Source organism: Saccharomyces cerevisiae, chromosome XIII, assembly GCF_000146045.2.
Source record: "Saccharomyces cerevisiae S288C chromosome XIII, complete sequence".
Classification (NCBI taxonomy): Eukaryota; Fungi; Ascomycota; class Saccharomycetes; order Saccharomycetales; family Saccharomycetaceae; genus Saccharomyces; species Saccharomyces cerevisiae.
Window position 1 is genome coordinate 551,911 of NC_001145.3, and position 20,271 is coordinate 572,181.

Here is a 20,271-nt window from a genome sequence, read left to right on the forward strand (position 1 = left end):
AAGAGAAGAATCCCAAGATGTCAGCTGTCCCAAGTGTTCAAGTATGTTTTCAGTTCTGCAGAATGATGTTTGATAGTATCGATAATGGAGTGAGATCAAGAGAAAAAAAATGAATATGTCAGCCAACCAAGTTCTGAGTAGGCAGTAAATGAGTACGCATAGTGTATTTATCCAAAGGAAAGAATTGTTATTTTTACAAGCCGAATTGAGATCCAATTAGGCAATGTTTTGGGGAGAGTATTTTGACAAGATTGGTTAAACTACTACGGTCAGTTCCGTAACCAGTACGATTGTACACATAAGGAAACAACTGTAAAGATAAACAATAAGGGCTTCCAATGCCATTGTAAGATATCATATTCCTAAACAAAAATGTACAGCGAATATAAAGCCAGCGTCAGTGTCTTCCTGGAAGGTTGCGCAACTAAAGAAGTTGAAATTAAAATGGCAAGCGCTACATTTTCATCCATTTTCACTCATCAGATGTCCAAGATTTTCGAAAAATAAATATTCTCATTTTTCTCTCAATGAAATAATTGTTACTAACATTGAATTTCCTCGTAACTAATTGCATTACTTCTTTAGACTTTTGGTAAGAAGAAATCAGCTACTGCTGTTGCCCATGTCAAGGCCGGTAAGGGTTTGATCAAGGTTAATGGTTCTCCAATCACTTTGGTTGAACCAGAAATCTTAAGATTCAAGGTTTACGAACCATTATTGTTAGTTGGTTTGGACAAATTCTCCAACATCGATATTAGAGTTAGAGTTACTGGTGGTGGTCATGTTTCCCAAGTTTACGCCATCAGACAAGCTATTGCTAAAGGTTTAGTTGCTTACCATCAAAAATATGTCGATGAACAATCCAAGAACGAATTGAAGAAGGCTTTCACTTCTTACGACAGAACCTTGTTGATTGCTGATTCTAGAAGACCAGAACCAAAGAAATTCGGTGGTAAGGGTGCTCGTTCCAGATTCCAAAAATCTTACCGTTAAGAAATTGTGGGGATTATTTTTCGCTCTTTTCATTTTCTTATAATTGTATACCATCAATAAACACAACAGCCTTTAATTTACGTAAAATTATATCATGGTTTCTATATAAATTACGCTATTACGCAATTAATACGATTGCCTAGCGGTGGAATGCGGGCCGTTATTCATGAGACCCATACATCTCATAGAAAGCTTGACACACGTCAAAATTGGCCATAAACGGGTAAATGTCAACAAACTAAATTTCTTGACGCGAAATCGAGTTGTTTATGATGCTAATAATATGTAGACAATAATATCGTGTACTGTGTTTAAATAAAATTTATAGGGAAGAAGGAGTTCAAAACGGTATCCGGGGCTAGTTGTGGTATTTTCAAGTGTGCTAACGCTATTAAAAGATTGTTTGGACTGCCCGTATTTGCTTTATTTTTAAGGACAAATTTAAAAGTCATACAGCAATGGAAGAAAATAAACTTAGTGGAAATAAACCGATTCAACTTGCTACCTGGTCGAACCAGATGGGGTCACCAGAAAACAATGGAAATAATGCAAATAATGGTAGTGATGTACAGAATGTTATTCAGAAAGCTTTAGGCTTGATTCGACAGTTGAACAATAATGGGCTAATGAGTCCGATGGAAGAAGAGCATTCGCAACCTTCATCTTCACAAGAGACACTTAGTGTCGATAGAGAGATTAATGAACAGGGCCGTTTGCGTCTTCTTATGCAAGCAAAAGATGATAATACGCGGAAGGAAGTAGGCACATATTCTAGTCCGATGGATTCTGCGTACGCCAGGGAAAATATGTTAAACGTTTTGCAATCATTAGTTACGCATCTGAACCAAGCTGTCAGCCAAATACAACAATTAAAATTCAAGAACATGATTCTTACTTCAAATGAAAATAATATTCAGTCGAGGCATGAAGTGGAAGATAATCTCCAGAAACAGCAATTTGAAAGGATGAAGTGTCAGTTTCTATTGGAACGTCAAAGTTTGAAGGATCAATTGCGAAAGCGAGAGAATAAAATTGTTAAATATAAGCAGAAAATTATTGAAAAGAACAAGAAATTAAACAATCTAGCAAAAGTACTTAATCAACATGCAATATCTGATACCTCTCAAATAGATAGTTTCAGTAGCTCGGTAAAGAAAACGCCTTCGTCGACTACAACGCCCCAAGAAATGAAGTCGGACATGTTGAACACCTTGGGAATATTGGCCACACATGTCTTGAAAGATGAAATTGACGATGATTCTGGAAATCAAACGATTCTGCAACTGGCTGCAGGGAGTATAAGCAACGATTGTAACACTACGGAGTTGGAAATTACGTGCAGTCCTGAAATGGGAAGGACTATTACACACAATCGACCAAATACTAAAGATGAGTCAATTCAGGATTCACATGGGAATAGGACCCTCCAATTGCCCAAAATGAAAAGTTTCAGTACCATAGACGGAAGCATTAAGGATATTAAGTGATCAAAGATACTAGATAATGTTTGTTCTTGATGGCAAGAAATACACAATGTCAACACCCGCGCTTTCTCTTCGATTCATTAGTTGATATCATTAACATTATATTATACATACTTTATTTCTCTTGGAAATTAAATATTTGATGATGGTTTATCTAAATATTGTCTCACTCATTTTCCCTTTTTTTTAAGATAGAATATCAGTTTGAGGCAACAAATGATAAATTATGATTATGTATATAAAACAATTTTAATTTTATTAGCATAAAAAAGGGACAAGGCCTCTGCTAAAATATCGATAAAAAAAGAAATAATATGAAAGACAAAACAAACTAACTGGAAAAAATAAAATAAAAAACAAAACTGATCATCATTTAAAAATGTTATTCTCTTGTATCTATTTCTACTAGATAGATGAATCTCTACCCAAGAAATAAACTTTAGCCCAATCCATAGCGACAAGAACTCTGTTTCTAAAGGATAGACACATTGCCAAATAAGCAGATTTCCAGAATAGGAAGGTGAATGAGCCGGCTAACCTATATTTGGCTTCACCAACGGCAAGATCAGCAATGGCTTTATCTGAACCAATATAAGCCAGAGCACCCTTATGGTTGTACTTGAAGTCTTCAATTTGCGATTGCGTTTTGACTATTTGGTTCTTTAATCTAGCGACTTCTGAATCGTCTTTAGCATGGGTCATTTTCCAGTTCAATTGATCGATTTTATAAGCTTTCTTGAAATACTGAGCCAAGTATTCACCTTCTTGGTGGGCAACTTGAGCGGTAGGGAACAAGCCAGGGTGGAAGGTACAATCGCCGATAGCAAAAATAGATCCCTTAGCACCCAAAAGTTGAAGTTTGTTATCTATCAACAAACCACGTCTTGAGTCCTGTTCCTCTAATTTAGTCATTAGGTTCTTAGACACTTCTCTTGGCGCATTACCTGTAGCCCAAACTAATACACCATACGGTATATTTTCAATGTCACCATCGCCAGTTTTGGCAGTTATAGTGGTAGCGTCAACTTTCTTAACCATTGTTTTCAATCTTAAATCGATTTTTTCCTCTTTGAATAAATCTTGAGCATAGTCAACGAGATACTTGTCAAACATGTTCAAAATGTTTGGCAAAGCCTCCACCAAAGTGACTTTAATTTCTTTACTCAATTCGGGCATCCATTTTCTCAAGTCCTGGTCAACATAATCTCTCAATTCAGCGGCAAATTCGACACCGGTGGGACCACCACCAACGACAACAAAGCTCAACAATCTTGCTCTCTCAGGATCTTTTGGAGATAGGGAGGCAGCTTTCTCAATACTGGACATAATTTTTAATCTGATCTCTTGAGCGTCGGATATTTCCTTCAAGAAAGAAGAATATTCATAAACTCCCGGAGTACCAAAAGTGTTTGGTTGAGCACCCACACCGACAACCAGATAGTCGTATTTCAAGTCCAAGTCGTAGTCGTTATTCTTAGCGGAAGATTTGACCTTAATTGTTTTGTTTTCAGGATCAACGTCGTACGCTTCAGCTTCATAGTAATGGACTTCACCGTGCGATCTTCTAGCAATAGTCCTGACAGGTTCAACAATAGATTTCAATTCGATGGTACCAACTGGGGTAGATGGCAATAGCGGAGTAAAAAGAAAATAATTTCTTGGAGAAACAACAACAACATTATACAACGTGGTGTCCAAATTTTTCAAAAGCGACACAGAACCCCAACCGGAGCCCAGAATTACCAAAGTCTTCCTCTTTGAACCGTTTGGAAAAGTGTCCGATTGAGGAACTTGGGTAGAAGGGTTAGCTTCTCGGTAAAGTGAGTATGAAACGTAAGCCGTACCCGCGAGGGCAGAATACAATAAAGCCTTCAAAGTAAATTTCCCAGTTCTCTTGAAAAAGGACTGCTTCGCAACAACGCCAGTAGTGGGCGCCACTTTTTGCAAAATGACTTTCTTGTCCTCTAGCAAATTTCTTGCTGCATGGAACGATCTATTTTTGGCATATTTCACAAGCCCCGACTTGCTCTGTAGGCTAAACCTGGAGGAGTTAGCCCACACTGTTTTCATTAATGATTGTCTAATCATTATTATTGGTTAATTTTTTATTTGCTCTAATAAGTCAATATTATGATGCTATATGAAGAATATTAGTGTGAAAATTTTTTTCCTTTTTCTCTCTTTAATTGGTTTACCAGAATATATAATAAAAGATAGTAGCTGCGTATAAATTTAGTCTAAATACTAAACATGCAAAAGAAATAATGAAGATAAAAACAATCGACACACTTATAGTTCTAGCCCCAACAGCACAAAAGCGGAAAAAATCAAAATCAAGAACAGGCCAATGAGCGTTGTCTTATATAACACAACCTCTTTTATATATACACCCAAGAAGGAGAATGAAAATAGAAACACCACACGCTTCGAGACAACGGAAAGAAAGCATAAGGAGTGGCCCATGTGTGCCAAAACTCTTCTCATTGCCGAGCCATGTATTACCATCCCGATGGTGATGGTTGTGAATGCAAATACCGCTGAGGCCAGAGTAATGCCATAGCGAGGACCAGGGCATCTCGAGCATCGTGGAGAAGATCCCTGTCGCTTTCTTTTTTTACCTCAAAACCAAATGCGATCGACGGGATCGCGGCAACTTTTTATCGGTCGGAATGGTTGAGCTAGGGCGTTTTCGTAAGGGGCGGGGTAGAGTTAGAATTGTAGTTTTTTTTCCGTAGTGCCGTGCCCCCATTACCGAATCTCGGCATTGGGTACCAGAGGGTTAGTGCGATAGTTCTTTAGCAAGATGTTAAACCCGCCTATGCCCGGGAACTGCATACAGGGAAGATCTCACCGGAAGATTACCTCGAAGGGGAGGGGTATGTGTTTTTTCCCCTCGTGGTTAAAGTGACTCTCTATTAACGTAATGAAAAGTCTAAATATTATAATGACTTGCACTTCGTATCAAGATATGCGAGAGATCATAATAAACGAAATAATATCCACAGTTTGGGTTTCATATTCTTATATATATATACGTGCGTATATGCATATATGTATGTTTACTATACATCAACATCAGCATCAAAATTAACATTAATTAGCTTCTTGCATGTGCTCTTTAGCTTCGGCGGCCTTCTCCACGTCGTATTTGAAATCAAAGTAAGATTTTTCGAAATGGTGTAGACGTATGAACCCATCTTCACCACCGGAGGCATAACTTGTGCCCTGTGGGCTAATGGCAACTGTGTTCAAGGGACCAAAATGGCCTTGTACTCTGCCGATTTCTTCTTCGAAGATCTTGTGGTAGAACCTAGCTTCAAACTTACCTTCGTTGGCACTGGTGGTGGTGACATCCTTGGCCTCTTGACCACCACCAAGAATAATGAATTCCTTCAATGGGGTGATTACGGCGGTGTTTAGAGGACAGTCTGTTTCGTATTTCTTAAGAACTTGTAGAGTCGATACATCGACCAAGAACGAGTTAGTATCTCTGGATGATGTAATAAAGTATGTTAAATCAGGAGAAAATTGCATGTCACTGATGGACTTTTCGTGCAAATCGATGGAATCCACGTATTCGTAGTTGTTGGACACATCGTATTTGCTGATCTTACCGTCTTTATGGCCTGCAATGATGTATTTGCCCTTAGTCGACCATCCAGCCACGGTGGCAGCGTCTAAACCTTCATGAGTGATAATTTTATGGATTGGCTCTTCGGAGACCTTTGTTAATTCGTGAGTGGCGGAATCTCTTTCAATTTCGTATATGTTAATGGAACCTGGATTTTTCATGACGTTGTCCAAGATAGCTAGAAAGTAGTTACCGCATGGGGAAAATTCAACTCTTTTAACGGGGACAGGCGATTTCCATGTAGCAACACATTGCCCGTTTGACACATCCCATAATTTGATACTGTAATCAGCACTTCCTGTAACACAGTACTTGGTGAAACAGTCGACGTCGATAGACCAAATGGTACCGGTGTGACCATCCAAAGTACCTAATCTTTCACCGTTCAACGAATACCAAACACTGGCCGAGCTATCTTTCGAACATGAAAATAGTAAATCACCTTCTTTGTTGTACTTCACTTGAGTTAATGGACGTTCATGACCTGTTAATTTGATAGCCTTCATATTCCTTGTCTGTGCTATTTCTTTTTGTCTTCTCTCCTGGCCAGTTATCTAACGACCTTAAGATATACCTCGCCTCTTGTTCATCAGTAACTCTTCTGCAAATTTTTCTGTTCAGTTACGACTATTCGAAATTTTTCAGAGGCCGGAAAAAATTTCACAAAAAAAAAAAAATATGCGAAACTGAAGGTGGCACGCGGGGTAACTGATATATTTCATACGAACAGCGGCTATACAGAAACCCCACTATATTTACAAAGAAATATGCTCTGGAATCTACCTACAAGTGCGTGTTAATGAGCTTGAGTCTATAACCATAGTTGTGATGAAAAAGTACTTCTTGCGCGAAAATTCAGAGGATAAGACAACACAACAGAGACCCGCTGAATAAGGTTTCTCATCTCAATCAATTACACCGTAGTGTAGGGTTTTATCAGCTCAAGCGAGTTTTTCAACCCTTCCACAATCTTCTCTTTATTAATAAATATGTTGGAGATATCTCCTGTATGGGTAATATGTATATATGTAAAAAAAAAAAAAGAAAAACAAAAGAACCAAGATCGGGCTACGATGGATAAAAAAAAAAGAAAATCTGACTACTCACAAAACTGGTATTCATCTGTACTTTCAAGACGATTAAAATAAAAAGTGACATCTGAAAAACATCCAATACTCCGATGGCAGCCAGGAATCGTAGAAAGAATAACAAGAAAAAGTCCCTTTTGGTAACGAGTGCCGCTCAAGAAAAGAATGCGACGTATGTGCTCGTTGCAGAGGAATTACATAAAAAAACAATCGATCTAAACATGGGTACTGAAACACCTTTAACGGAAAACCACGAGAATCCTATACCAGCGAAAGAATTCAAGCACCAGCAAAAATTAGAGCCAATAGACGAACATGATGATGGCGAAGACGAATTATCGATAAAATTTAAGTCCATGACAAAAAGCTCGGGGCCTATTACTGAGGCTGAAGTTCAAAAGCTGCTCCTAAGCTATGCCTTCACAAGTGCTGCAATACAGGAGGACGAAAACGAGAAAGAATCGCGTCACTATCCTATTAAACCGCCTTCGCCATCAGCTTCTTCTTTGTCCGCCTATTTTCAATCCTTCGTTGAAAAATGCAAACAGGTTTTCTACAACTTCAGTCTGCAAACAGTAGAAAAATTAAATGCTCTACAAAATAGCTTGTACGAAGTATTTTGGATTATTTTTATTTATTTAAACTACTGGTTCCCCAATGTGGGTGACTATGTGAGGTATGTCTGTCGTAGCTTCTCGCGCCATAACGAAATTGCCCAATTACTAACACGTATTTTTACTTACAATATCAACCACCTCCACTAATGAACAGGCACAGTATAGAAAAAAAATCAGATCTGCATTTAAAAGGCTGTCTTTTCCAATGATCCTCGACCTTAGCGCGGCTAATCAATTCTACTCACTTTTTTGTTCGCTTTTTTTTTTTTGACCCGTTGAACCAAGCGGGTTAATTATTTTTTAAGGATAAAGGCTACCACAATCATGAGAGAGACACCATGTACTTGCAGGATTCTGATATTTTTTCTATGCTTGTTTGCTGACATGCAGATTCGGAGCTGGTTTTGATATTTCATAATCACCTATTTTTGAAGCAATACTTTTGGACAACAAGATAGCATTATTATTAGGATTTCCCTATCAAAGAGTCATTTCCGTGCACTTCGTGAAAAATCCAGTCAGAAAGTTCAGCAAGCAGTCAAGAATATCTACTTTTGTTTCCAAGAAAAGCCTTACCTGACAGCGTTCAAAGTCTCCTTTGCCATTGGACTTGTTATTCCGTGTTCCCTACTTTTTTTGATAATGGTTTCTACCGCTACATTTTTCTTTTTTGTTTACTTAACCCTTTTCGTAGTGATAGGTTTCTTCTCCTCATTATTCATAATACCCTTATTGGGCATTTCCTTTGTGTTTGCCATTGGCGTGGTATCATTTGGCTTCTGCAGCAACATGAGTTTCAAAATGGCCCAACTCATTTATGTCCGAGCTGACGCCTTCTTGAAAAAAGTCCTCGACAAAATGGCCCTACAAACACAGCCGGCACAACTACAGGAACCACAGGAGCCACTTTCCACATTAAGGCCAGTATCTAATCCAACTATTCCAAGCCCATTAAGACAAACGGCGCGCCCTTCTAAATTCGTCACCGAAGAAGATGTTATTTTCGAACCTGTTAGTGCTCAAAGCGCCATTGCCCGTTCATTAGAGACTACTGCTAATAAAGCGGGTAATAAGTTCCAGCTCTCTTAACCTCGGCAATAAAAAAACATTTTTCGCAAGTTTAGCAGGTCAATAATAATAATATCCTTATAAATTACACTCAGTTTTTTATTACATATGGGCCTTTAGTATATACATACGCATATATCTTAGCTTTACCGATCTTCTAATATTGCGGCCTATAACGCATAGACCATAAAAGAAACGGAGCAGATGCAATTCTTCAAAACACTTGCGGCCTTGGTGTCGTGCATATCGTTCGTCCTCGCTTACGTGGCACAAGATGTTCATGTATCATTCCCCTCCACCGCAGGAAAGTCTAGGGTAATGATCGGTAAAGTTGAACCCAGAATAGGAATCGATGAAACTGTTCCGACTACAATCACAGTTGAAGACCCTAACGAGGTGATTCAAGTAAATTTCGCCATTGAGTCTACCAACAAACCCTTCCAGAACACCTTATTGATAGGCTTACCTAATAAGAACCTAGAAATGGCTTTTGAACCCGAAATTAAGGACAATGGCAAGTTGTCCATGTATAAATACAGGATAGATTTAGCCAAGCTGGATGCTGCTTTGTTGCAAGAGGCTTCCAGATCACCGGAACCAATAAAGGCCACTTTGATTCTAGCGTCATCTACCGCCAAACCAAAGGAAAACTTGTTCAGGGAAATTCTGCAACTCAACCTGAACTTCGATGTAGATCACTCAGATTCATCTTTAGTTGACAAATTCGGCATTAAGCCAGAAATCCATCATATATTTCATGCCGAGCCAAAGAGAGTTGCCAAACCAATTGCTGTGATTTTTGTTTTAATTATCTTCATTACCATTTTATCTTTAATAGTCACCTGGTTGAATTCTTGTGCCGCCGCATTCAATAACATCCCGACCGGTGTCACTGCTGTATATTTCCTAGGATTCATCGCCACGATTGTTGGGTTTGAAGTTATCTTCGCTAGGTACTACTTGGGTACAAGTATTTTTGAAACTCTATTTTCCTCTTTGTACTTGGGCGCTCCAGGCTTACTGACATCTACCAAGTTCCTGAGATCTTTTGGTCAAACAATCTAGATTGTTCTGAAGATCAAAATAATATATATATATATATATATATATATATATATGTTTATACACTTAACTTACGTACAAAAATATAGATTTCGAAACGAATCAGTTGCTCTTAGCCTGCACATCTAGAAATGTATTATTGATCCATTTGAAACCCCAAATATTGCGTATCGAACCGTCCCAGAAGGGCTTGTCAAAATTGTTAGCAGCTACAATCTTGCCCATGATCAGCCCCATGGGTAATGCATTGTATGTTCTTGAATCTAATGAATGTGACAAATTATCTCCGGTTACCCAAACATGACCTTCAGGGACTTTAATATAGGTACCAAACCTCTCCTCATCAACAAGCACATCGCCGACATAATTAACTATCGTACTGGGATCCACGAGCACGAGATCACCAGGCATACCCGTAACCCTTTTGCAAATCCTATGATTAGGGTCAGTAGGTTTCAGTGCTACTATGCAGTCACCCATTTTTATGCCTCTACCATTTTGGAAATTTTTCAAGACATGCACATAATCATTGGTCGCTGACAGTGTTGGCAACATTGATTCTCCCCTCGTCTCAGTAAATTCGTATGCATACATATGTATTATATGCAAGAAGCATAATGACCTAATTGCATAAGAAAAGGTTTTTGACCAGATGGGAAGTGTACCAACCGTCATCCCTGGTATTGTACACTGTTGGATGATTCACTGTCTTATTGGTCCGTTTTTGTTTGCAATAATATACTGGAGCATTTTTATTGAAGGAATGTTTTTTCCCCAGAAATACTTAGATTGTCAGAGTGTTATAAATTTGCTGTGCGGTTCAAACCAACAGAAGAGAATATTCAAAGAAAAGCTCAGAATATATCAAGTCCATATTCAAGAGAAGATAGGTTGCAGTAAATTTAACACCCTACTCTTAATTTATCAACTGGGCTCACGACATAAGATCAACAGACAAATAAACGACCTACTGTGTAATTTATGCAGTAAAAATTACATGATTATGCTATTATATGCAGAAATCATTATTTACTCTTCTTTTTCCTGTGTACTGTCGGCGACGATTTTCTTAAGAGGATTCCTGCTGTAAAATCCTTTCAGTGCCCTCTAAAGTTGAGGGGGGCAAAAATACTGTCCTCCTTTTAATACATAAAAAAATGACTGGCCTTTATTTGAATGGAGTAAAACTAAAATATTTCGGCGTTTCTATTATCGAACAACAAAAGGTAATACTTTAAAACTATGTCAGACGAGATTGTAACCAACAAATCTGTTACTTATGTTAACAATACTACTCCAGTCACAATTACATCATCGGAGCTGGACTTGAGATCATGTTATCAAGATGACGAAGTTGTTATAGAAGTCCATGCTGCTGCTTTGAATCCAATTGATTTTATTACTCACCAGCTTTGTAACTCCTACATATTTGGCAAGTATCCAAAGACTTATTCTAGAGATTACAGTGGTGTCATCATTAAAGCGGGAAAGGATGTCGACAATCGCTGGAAGGTTGGCGACAAAGTGAATGGTATGTACAGTCATATTTATGGTGAACGTGGTACTTTAACACACTACTTGATACTCAACCCTGCCAAAGATGTACCCATCACACATATGGTGGAGGTTCCAAAGGACGAAAATGACCCATATGACGACTTTGTATATGCTGCTGCCTGGCCCCTAACATTTGGTACAGCCTTTTCTACATTATACGATTTCAAGAAAGATTGGACTTCTGATTCGAAAGTTCTGGTTATTGGCGCTTCAACCTCTGTGTCATATGCTTTTGTCCATATTGCAAAAAACTACTTCAACATCGGCACTGTTGTTGGCATTTGTAGCAAGAATTCCATTGAACGCAATAAGAAATTAGGATATGACTACTTGGTTCCCTATGACGAAGGATCCATCGTTGAGAATGTTAAGAAATTAAAGCAAAGCGTGTTGGAAAACGACAAATTTGACATGATTTTTGATTCAGTGGGTAACCATGATTTCTTCCCTGTCATTGATCAATTTCTAAAACCTAAGGCGAAAAATTCCTTTTACGTTACAATTGCAGGAAATAACAAGGCCGATTATAAGAATATCAGTTGGAGAGATTTCGTATCATTGAGTTCTATTTTAAAGGCTATAAACCCATTCAAAAAATACAACTGGCGCTTTGGACACCCTTATCCCCCCAACAACTTCATTGAAGTTGGCAACGAAATGATCAAGAAGGGCACTTATAAGCCACCTATTGATTCCGTCTACGAGTTTGATCAATATAAAGAAGCTATTGACAGACTGATGTCCAACAGAGCTAAGGGTAAAGTGGTTGTTAAGATGAAATGAGGGCAATATTTTCCACATAAACTTGTTAGTATATTTAGTTAAACTCTATAATTATAATTGTTATTAGTTTTTGTATTATTTGATGGGCATTACCCGACCGACTTGTCATGAAGTGAAAGAAAAGCTCATCACAATATTTTTAAACAGAATTTAAGATGCATTAGCTGGCAAACTACGTTTCAAATATACAGCTCAGCTAGCCCAAATTCTCTCTGCACTCTCAATAACATAGCTTTTTAAAATGGCAGACCTTCAAAAACAAGAGAATAGTAGCAGGTTCACCAATGTTTCTGTTATCGCGCCCGAATCACAGGGACAACATGAACAACAAAAACAGCAGGAGCAGCTGGAGCAGCAAAAGCAGCCAACGGGACTGTTAAAAGGTTTAAACGGGTTTCCGAGTGCACCACAACCGCTGTTCATGGAAGATCCGCCTTCTACTGTCTCGGGAGAACTGAATGATAATCCAGCGTGGTTCAATAATCCAAGGAAAAGAGCCATTCCAAATTCAATAATAAAGAGATCAAATGGCCAATCTTTAAGCCCCGTACGTTCTGATAGTGCAGATGTACCTGCGTTTTCCAATTCCAATGGATTCAACAATGTCACTTTTGGCTCTAAAAAAGATCCACGCATCCTTAAAAACGTATCTCCAAATGATAATAACAGTGCCAACAACAATGCTCATAGTTCAGATTTAGGTACGGTAGTTTTTGATTCTAATGAGGCACCGCCCAAGACCTCCTTGGCAGATTGGCAAAAAGAAGATGGTATATTTTCAAGTAAGACTGACAATATTGAAGATCCTAATTTGTCTTCCAACATAACCTTTGATGGAAAGCCTACAGCCACACCTTCGCCTTTCCGTCCACTAGAAAAGACCTCCAGAATACTTAATTTCTTCGACAAAAACACGAAAACAACGCCGAATACTGCGTCAAGTGAAGCTAGTGCAGGGAGTAAGGAAGGGGCCTCGACGAATTGGGATGATCATGCCATTATTATCTTTGGATATCCAGAAACGATTGCGAATTCTATTATACTCCATTTTGCTAATTTCGGTGAAATTTTAGAGGATTTTAGAGTGATAAAAGATTTTAAAAAGTTGAATTCGAAAAACATGTCAAAAAGTCCGTCATTGACTGCTCAAAAATATCCCATATATACAGGAGATGGATGGGTCAAGTTGACTTACAAATCCGAACTTTCCAAATCTCGTGCTTTACAAGAAAATGGGATTATAATGAATGGAACATTAATTGGCTGTGTTTCGTATAGTCCGGCTGCTCTCAAACAATTAGCTTCCTTGAAGAAATCGGAGGAAATTATAAACAATAAAACAAGTTCACAAACTAGTTTAAGCTCAAAAGACCTCAGCAATTATAGAAAAACAGAAGGAATTTTTGAGAAAGCTAAGGCAAAAGCAGTTACTTCAAAAGTGCGCAATGCAGAATTCAAGGTTTCCAAGAATTCTACTTCCTTCAAAAATCCACGCAGGCTTGAAATAAAGGATGGTCGTTCATTATTTTTGAGAAACAGAGGGAAGATCCACAGTGGTGTCCTGAGCTCGATCGAGTCTGACTTGAAGAAAAGGGAACAAGCGAGCAAGAGTAAGAAAAGTTGGTTAAATAGATTGAATAATTGGTTATTTGGATGGAATGATTTGTAATGAAAAACCTTACCCCCAAATGTAGTGCTTTGGTGCGATTCCAGCATCCTGTGATGTTCACCTACTTCAAGGTTATATAATTTTGTGTGTAGAATTGTAAAAAGGATGGATAGACAGTTCTTGAGATAAAGCACAGTTATTTTGGTATCACATCATCGGAGTATTTTTCAATTCTGATTTTTTGACTGGACCCAACAAACAACTCCAATTCATCCAATTGTCCTTCCGTAGGTAAACAACTGGAAATAGGTACACTTCTTTCTATCATCAATACAACAATGTTAGTACGAGAGACTTCCAGATCAGGTATAACGATGCCCCCAGATGGACATGTCCTATACTCTTGACATTCATAAACACAGAGAGCTGATTCAGGCTCGAAAATATTACATCGCATCCTTAATCGTGCTGATGATTCCACGGGTACTACACGTATAAAAAGTTTGTTCGTAGAATACTTTTTGGTTGGCAAAGTCATCTGAATTTTAAGTTTGTCTGAAGTTTCCTTCCAATGGAACCTGTTGCGACAATGATATGGATAAGTACCGTATATCAAGTTAACACTCCGTAAAGTTATTCCAGATATTAACCTCCATGAAGAGGATAACCGTATCGAGGCAAGTAATTCAAATTCCGTTGAGGCTGGAGGGCCGTAAGTTGAGCATACAATCATATATTTGACATTAGTTAAGATGGGCACGTCTTGTTTAAGGCCCTGCCCGGGCTGATAGTGGTTATCAAACATTATTGGCTTTATCAATTCATAGTCATTAAAGTAATATACTTGGATGTTAATTAAATCATGTGAGCTAGTTGAGATACATGCGGCGTCCATAAGTACTTGATAATCTTGTTCAGAGTGAACTTCCAACTCAAAAGTCGGATTTTGAAAAAAATTACAAGTATCAAATGAGGCTTTTCCCTCTATTTCATAAGGAAAAGAGAAAAGGACTTTGGCAAAAAGACTTTTTGTATCTTTCAATCTTTGAAAACATATTTCCTTCACAACTGAGAAAGAGTGAATACTGAAATTGTTGTTTGTTGTTGAATAACAATACAATAACCTCTCAGTCTCAGCATCTAATCTCAACTTTACCAGCTGAAGTCCAATGTGATTGCCACCGCATTCTACTGGAGGTTCAATTGGACAAATTATGCATTCGGGAGCCTCATTCAAAAAGGAAACTGACCGATTTTCTTGGCTGCCTTCATCTTGCAAATGGGATTCTAGCAATAACCATACCGTCTCTGTCACTTTAGAATTGTTTACCAGGTGAAATAAAGGTTTATCTGCAACGATAGAAAATTTATTGTAGCGTGAAGTATCGTACCGAAAATGAAGTACCTGAGAACGTTTGAATAATTTTTCTTGGTTCCAATTAAGATAAAGTTGTTTGAAATTTTTTAAATACTGTTCATAGCTGATTTCAACATTTAGTGCCGAGTTCCTCGGATCTCGCAATTTTACTAGCCTAGAATCATATGTGATATCAATTATAGAGTAATCATGGTTCTCAACTAGGGGCTTTATCATGTCATTGGAACGATTCCCGGTGCCAGCGCCCATCAGACATAAATTAGATTTGTGAAACTTCCATAATTTTTCGAAAGGATAGCTGTTTACTTGTGTTATCTCTGGTAAGAAGCCACTTAAGCGGTAAGTATCTATACTAATATTTGAGCCATCCGTGGAATATGTTCCTTTAGAAACAAGCAGTAATGCAAGCTCTCCAATTTTGTCCGAAATATCGTTACTCTTTAAAGAAAGTTGTTTGCCATCCACTGAGGTTGGGATCTGCGAAATATCTACTGTCACTAGCCTTTTGTTGCTTCCGTTAAAACTTAAATTGACGTGATATTTAGTTGATGATATTTGTTTAATTAGAGGGAGATTCAAGTTCTTAGACCTAAGATTAATTAGAGAAGCAACTAATGAGCAATCTGGCACATCTCGGCATTGTTCTATTCCGCCTGAATAGTCTTCTTCATTCTGTAACTTGGCTCTCCCTGGATAACGCCTTTGTAGTTCTTCAGTACCAGGTGCGCAATATTCGGTTTTATTCCAAGAAACCGGTGAGGCTTCTGAGATAGGTATAGGGGGATAAAACCTTGAATTAATAGTTGAAGTAAGCCATAAAAATCTTAATTGTTTATCTACTTTCGACACATTTTCTTTCAAAACTAAAACGGCCTCAATAAAAGTGGAATCTTCGCTTTTCATTGCCAAGCCAACCAATCTATTAATTATACTGCTTGAGTCACCTTCTGCATTACAATATATTGACTTTATCGCGGCATTGAACTCATGCCAATCATTCATTTTTGATACCACAAGGTTCTTGTCTTCGACTGAAATGGTCGAGTAACCGTTTAATAAGTTGTCTAGAGTTGATTATTGTGGTCCGTTTATGCCGACTAAAAGAACATTTAACTGTAGTATCATAAAATCAAAAAGGGATAAATATCCGCAAGAATACAAGAAAGAAGAAGTATATATGTTTTCTTTAAAATTTCAGAGCATAACTTGAGCCATGAAAAACCACTTCTCCTCAAGTTTATGTTGTTCCTCTATTTCCTACAGAAATATATTTACATTTGGTCGATATCGAAGATCTGGAGATAAGGTAAATAAATCCTGCGCGGTTCAAAGATACTCGATAAACAGCAACCAATGTTTCACAGAGTGCCATGGTAAAGAAACACCAAAATAGTAAAATGGGTAATACAAATCACTTTGGACATCTCAAAAGTTTTGTGGGAGGTAACGTGGTTGCCCTTGGTGCTGGAACACCTTATCTTTTCTCATTTTATGCTCCTCAGCTACTGAGCAAGTGCCACATACCTGTTTCTGCCTCAAGTAAGCTATCCTTCTCTTTAACAATAGGAAGCTCACTGATGGGAATTTTAGCAGGAATAGTTGTCGATCGAAGTCCTAAACTGTCCTGTCTAATTGGTTCAATGTGTGTTTTCATCGCGTATTTGATTTTGAATTTATGCTATAAGCACGAATGGTCTAGTACTTTTCTCATATCGTTAAGTTTGGTACTCATTGGATATGGTTCTGTCTCAGGTTTTTACGCTTCTGTGAAATGTGCAAATACAAATTTTCCTCAACACAGGGGTACAGCTGGGGCATTTCCTGTGTCCCTATACGGTTTATCGGGCATGGTGTTCTCATATCTTTGCTCAAAGCTTTTTGGTGAGAACATCGAGCATGTCTTCATTTTCTTGATGGTTGCGTGTGGTTGCATGATTTTAGTAGGCTATTTCTCATTAGATATATTCTCTAATGCAGAAGGAGATGATGCTAGCATTAAGGAATGGGAGCTTCAAAAAAGCAGGGAAACAGACGATAATATAGTACCGTTATATGAGAACAGTAATGACTATATAGGTTCACCTGTGCGTTCATCATCCCCTGCTACCTATGAAACTTATGCATTGTCAGACAATTTTCAGGAAACGTCAGAATTTTTTGCACTTGAGGATAGACAGTTATCAAATCGACCATTGTTATCACCTTCTTCCCCACACACAAAGTATGATTTCGAGGATGAGAATACCAGCAAAAATACAGTGGGCGAGAATAGCGCACAGAAAAGTATGAGATTACATGTATTCCAAAGCTTAAAATCTTCAACATTTATTGGTTACTACATAGTATTGGGTATACTACAAGGCGTGGGTTTAATGTACATATATTCTGTGGGGTTTATGGTACAAGCCCAGGTTTCTACTCCACCCTTAAATCAATTACCAATTAATGCAGAAAAAATTCAATCATTACAAGTAACTCTCCTGTCTCTTCTTTCATTTTGCGGCAGATTATCATCTGGGCCTATATCAGATTTTTTGGTCAAGAAATTCAAAGCTCAAAGACTATGGAATATTGTCATAGCATCGCTTTTGGTATTTCTTGCATCGAATAAAATATCCCATGACTTCAGCAGCATTGAAGATCCTTCTTTAAGAGCCTCCAAATCATTCAAGAATATTTCGGTATGCTCAGCGATCTTCGGTTATTCTTTTGGCGTTCTATTTGGTACTTTCCCCTCCATAGTAGCAGATAGATTTGGCACAAATGGGTATAGTACGCTGTGGGGTGTTTTAACGACTGGTGGTGTATTTTCAGTGAGTGTTTTTACCGATATATTAGGTAGAGATTTCAAGGCAAATACAGGAGATGATGATGGGAACTGTAAAAAGGGAGTGCTTTGCTACAGCTATACTTTTATGGTTACGAAATATTGTGCCGCTTTTAATCTTTTGTTCGTTTTGGGGATAATTGGATATACGTACTATCGAAGAAGAGCAACTGCAAATTCCCTGTAGACGGTGTCATCCTGACATTGCTTTCATATTCTTTTTCACCATCACAAATGAACATTTTAAGAAATATTACTATATACTGGTATATATTCAACATTTTACAACGGACTACCCGTGAAATATTTCCTCAGGGTACTTGAATTCAACGTGCAAGTTTTCAGCAAACTTTATGTCAGAATCACTGAAGTCCTTTTTCCTCCCAGCAGCGTCACCGCAATAATATATCCAATTCAACTTGATGGGAGAAATTTGTTCTGAAACCCTGTATGCACTTTCCAGGTCCCTTTTAAAAAACTCTACCATTCCTGTCATTGGTTTTCGAACTTTTTCGAATATGTTAGGATCATTGTTATAACTTTCACCTAAGCTTGCGAATGTGATCTTACTATGATTTGCTGCAAAAGTTTTCGGCCTTTTAGGTGCTGCATATAGCCATAACCTGTGTGATAACGTTTCTCCTCTCTCATCGTTTTTGATTGCCTTTAAAAATAGCAAAATTTTATTAGTGTACTTGGTGCAACTTTTAGAAGTTCTTGGGACGGTGATGACACCACCTTGGTTAGAAAATATGACTATGACGGCCGTGGGATCATTATCAATGATATTACACAGGTAATCCAGGGTGGATTTCTTGGAGTTAAAATTAATAAACTGCCAATCACTTGCGCTTCTACTAAAACTTATATTGGGGGACTTTGGTTTGATAATTGTATGGTCCAGATCAAAGGCATAAACGTTTAGACCATGCTCGTCGTGATCAATGGATTGTGGAAACTTGGGCGTGAACTTAATCAGAAATGGCAGGATTGTTAATTTGTGGGACATGGGCTTTCCTTCGGTTCAGTTTTCTATGTTATCCATCTGATTTTGGGATGATTTTACAGATTAAAATCGATTTAAAGCCATACGCAAAAGAGGGGAAACGAAAGAAACGCACAGAATTCATTCACATAGATGAAGGGAACAGAAAATGAGAATGTTATATGACAGATAAGCAGCATATTCAGGACATATATCCAGATATATATACATATAAGCTATTAACAAGGAGAAGAAACCAAAAAAAAAAAAAAAAGAAAACATCCTCAGATGATATCAGCTTTACCTACAGTTTCGTAATATTTACAGACGTCAGAGCCACTCAATTTCCTCGGAACAAAGATTTTAGACACTATAGAAACCTCATTTTCAAATCTTGTTGCATCAGCAATCGAATGAGGAAAGTTCACAACTACTAGCTTGTCACCGGTCTTGAAGTTCTCTTTGAAATATCTACCCAAAAGCATGACCAACATACCGGTCGGCAAATTGTAAGCGTACGTGTCACACCCGTATTTTTTGTAGTATTCATTTAATAAAGCCTCATATCTATCATCCCTCAAGGTTCTGTAGTAATCGATGACCTTGACTGGATCGACAAACTGCAGCTCATTTATATCATCGCCTTGTGATTTCTGCAGTACCTTTCTAGTTTCTTCAATGCTGGGTGATAAGGAAAACTTTATATCGACCTCACCTTGTGGGAAGATAGCCACACGTCTTTTCAACCCTTTAACCACATTTTCGAATTCTTCTTCTGATAATGTTGTCTTCGGTTTGTTCTTATCTAAAGACTGTACTGTCTTGACAAATATCACTGTACCGATAATAGCAACAAGGAAAATTTTCTTAAATCCTGGAGCATCTATTTTATCTGATTTGTTAGACCTTTTAGTTGAGCTATCAGTTGATGAGTATCGTGCTCTCAAGAGCAATGGTGAAAATAAGGGTAATTGCTTTTGAGGCAACCCACCGCACACCTTGAAACAATGTCGGCAGCTTGCTAGAACGCTTTTTCTCAGTGGTCGCAACATGTAGGTAGTCTATTTATCTGGGCTCGTTATGTATTAATCTTCCTATGGGGATTCATTCATTTTAGCTTTACCGGCAGTCCTTACAAACCGCTTTTTGAAATTAAATCGACAAACTGAGGAAGAAGAACGGAAAAACA

General features: G+C 38.0%; 14 protein-coding genes across 14 annotated transcripts, besides 1 other annotated feature; 8 read left to right on the plus strand and 6 right to left on the minus strand.

Moving 5' to 3' along the window:
- Positions 1–17: 17 nt before the first annotated feature.
- RPS16A (40S ribosomal protein uS9 RPS16A) lies at positions 18–993 on the plus strand (the record flags this gene model as incomplete). The annotated part of the gene is made up of 2 exons (NM_001182645.1): positions 18–41; positions 586–993. The coding sequence occupies 2 exons, from the start codon at positions 18–20 to the stop codon at positions 991–993; spliced, it is 432 nt and encodes a 143-aa protein (NP_013863.2).
- Positions 994–1,451: 458 nt separating this feature from the next.
- Positions 1,452–2,480, plus strand: FDO1 (Fdo1p; the record flags this gene model as incomplete). Its single annotated transcript, NM_001182646.1, has 1 exon — positions 1,452–2,480. The coding sequence occupies one exon, from the start codon at positions 1,452–1,454 to the stop codon at positions 2,478–2,480; it is 1,029 nt and encodes a 342-aa protein (NP_013864.1).
- Positions 1,512–2,421: an origin of replication (ARS1322; Putative replication origin; identified in multiple array studies, not yet confirmed by plasmid-based assay).
- Positions 2,481–2,882: 402 nt separating the features above from the next.
- Positions 2,883–4,565, minus strand: NDE1 (NADH-ubiquinone reductase (H(+)-translocating) NDE1; the record flags this gene model as incomplete). Its single annotated transcript, NM_001182647.1, has 1 exon — positions 2,883–4,565. The coding sequence occupies one exon, from the start codon at positions 4,563–4,565 to the stop codon at positions 2,883–2,885; it is 1,683 nt and encodes a 560-aa protein (NP_013865.1).
- A 1,005-nt stretch (positions 4,566–5,570) lies between these two features.
- On the minus strand, positions 5,571–6,614 carry TIF34 (translation initiation factor eIF3 subunit i; the record flags this gene model as incomplete). Its single annotated transcript, NM_001182648.1, has 1 exon — positions 5,571–6,614. One exon carries the CDS (start codon positions 6,612–6,614, stop codon positions 5,571–5,573), a length of 1,044 nt encoding a protein of 347 aa, NP_013866.1.
- Positions 6,615–7,288: 674 nt separating this feature from the next.
- Positions 7,289–8,902, plus strand: LDO45 (Ldo45p; the record flags this gene model as incomplete). Its single annotated transcript, NM_001182649.2, has 2 exons — positions 7,289–7,870; positions 8,246–8,902. 2 exons carry the CDS (start codon positions 7,289–7,291, stop codon positions 8,900–8,902), a joined length of 1,239 nt encoding a protein of 412 aa, NP_013867.2.
- Positions 8,456–8,902, plus strand: LDO16 (Ldo16p; the record flags this gene model as incomplete). Its single annotated transcript, NM_001182650.1, has 1 exon — positions 8,456–8,902. The coding sequence occupies one exon, from the start codon at positions 8,456–8,458 to the stop codon at positions 8,900–8,902; it is 447 nt and encodes a 148-aa protein (NP_013868.1).
- Positions 8,903–9,085: 183 nt separating this feature from the next.
- On the plus strand, positions 9,086–9,946 carry SWP1 (dolichyl-diphosphooligosaccharide-protein glycotransferase; the record flags this gene model as incomplete). Its single annotated transcript, NM_001182651.1, has 1 exon — positions 9,086–9,946. The coding sequence occupies one exon, from the start codon at positions 9,086–9,088 to the stop codon at positions 9,944–9,946; it is 861 nt and encodes a 286-aa protein (NP_013869.1).
- A 99-nt stretch (positions 9,947–10,045) lies between these two features.
- Positions 10,046–10,618, minus strand: IMP1 (endopeptidase catalytic subunit IMP1; the record flags this gene model as incomplete). Its single annotated transcript, NM_001182652.1, has 1 exon — positions 10,046–10,618. One exon carries the CDS (start codon positions 10,616–10,618, stop codon positions 10,046–10,048), a length of 573 nt encoding a protein of 190 aa, NP_013870.1.
- Positions 10,619–11,185: 567 nt separating this feature from the next.
- On the plus strand, positions 11,186–12,283 carry YIM1 (Yim1p; the record flags this gene model as incomplete). Its single annotated transcript, NM_001182654.1, has 1 exon — positions 11,186–12,283. The coding sequence occupies one exon, from the start codon at positions 11,186–11,188 to the stop codon at positions 12,281–12,283; it is 1,098 nt and encodes a 365-aa protein (NP_013872.1).
- Positions 12,284–12,524: 241 nt separating this feature from the next.
- On the plus strand, positions 12,525–13,952 carry NUP53 (FG-nucleoporin NUP53; the record flags this gene model as incomplete). Its single annotated transcript, NM_001182656.1, has 1 exon — positions 12,525–13,952. One exon carries the CDS (start codon positions 12,525–12,527, stop codon positions 13,950–13,952), a length of 1,428 nt encoding a protein of 475 aa, NP_013873.1.
- A 136-nt stretch (positions 13,953–14,088) lies between these two features.
- On the minus strand, positions 14,089–16,272 carry RIM13 (Rim13p; the record flags this gene model as incomplete). Its single annotated transcript, NM_001182657.1, has 1 exon — positions 14,089–16,272. The coding sequence occupies one exon, from the start codon at positions 16,270–16,272 to the stop codon at positions 14,089–14,091; it is 2,184 nt and encodes a 727-aa protein (NP_013875.1).
- Positions 16,273–16,640: 368 nt separating this feature from the next.
- YMR155W (uncharacterized protein) lies at positions 16,641–18,284 on the plus strand (the record flags this gene model as incomplete). Its single annotated transcript, NM_001182658.1, has 1 exon — positions 16,641–18,284. The coding sequence occupies one exon, from the start codon at positions 16,641–16,643 to the stop codon at positions 18,282–18,284; it is 1,644 nt and encodes a 547-aa protein (NP_013876.1).
- Positions 18,285–18,389: 105 nt separating this feature from the next.
- Positions 18,390–19,106, minus strand: TPP1 (polynucleotide 3'-phosphatase; the record flags this gene model as incomplete). The annotated part of the gene is made up of 1 exon (NM_001182659.1): positions 18,390–19,106. The coding sequence occupies one exon, from the start codon at positions 19,104–19,106 to the stop codon at positions 18,390–18,392; it is 717 nt and encodes a 238-aa protein (NP_013877.1).
- A 260-nt stretch (positions 19,107–19,366) lies between these two features.
- On the minus strand, positions 19,367–20,134 carry AIM36 (Aim36p; the record flags this gene model as incomplete). Its single annotated transcript, NM_001182660.1, has 1 exon — positions 19,367–20,134. The coding sequence occupies one exon, from the start codon at positions 20,132–20,134 to the stop codon at positions 19,367–19,369; it is 768 nt and encodes a 255-aa protein (NP_013878.1).
- Between the last annotated feature and the right edge of the window lie 137 nt (positions 20,135–20,271).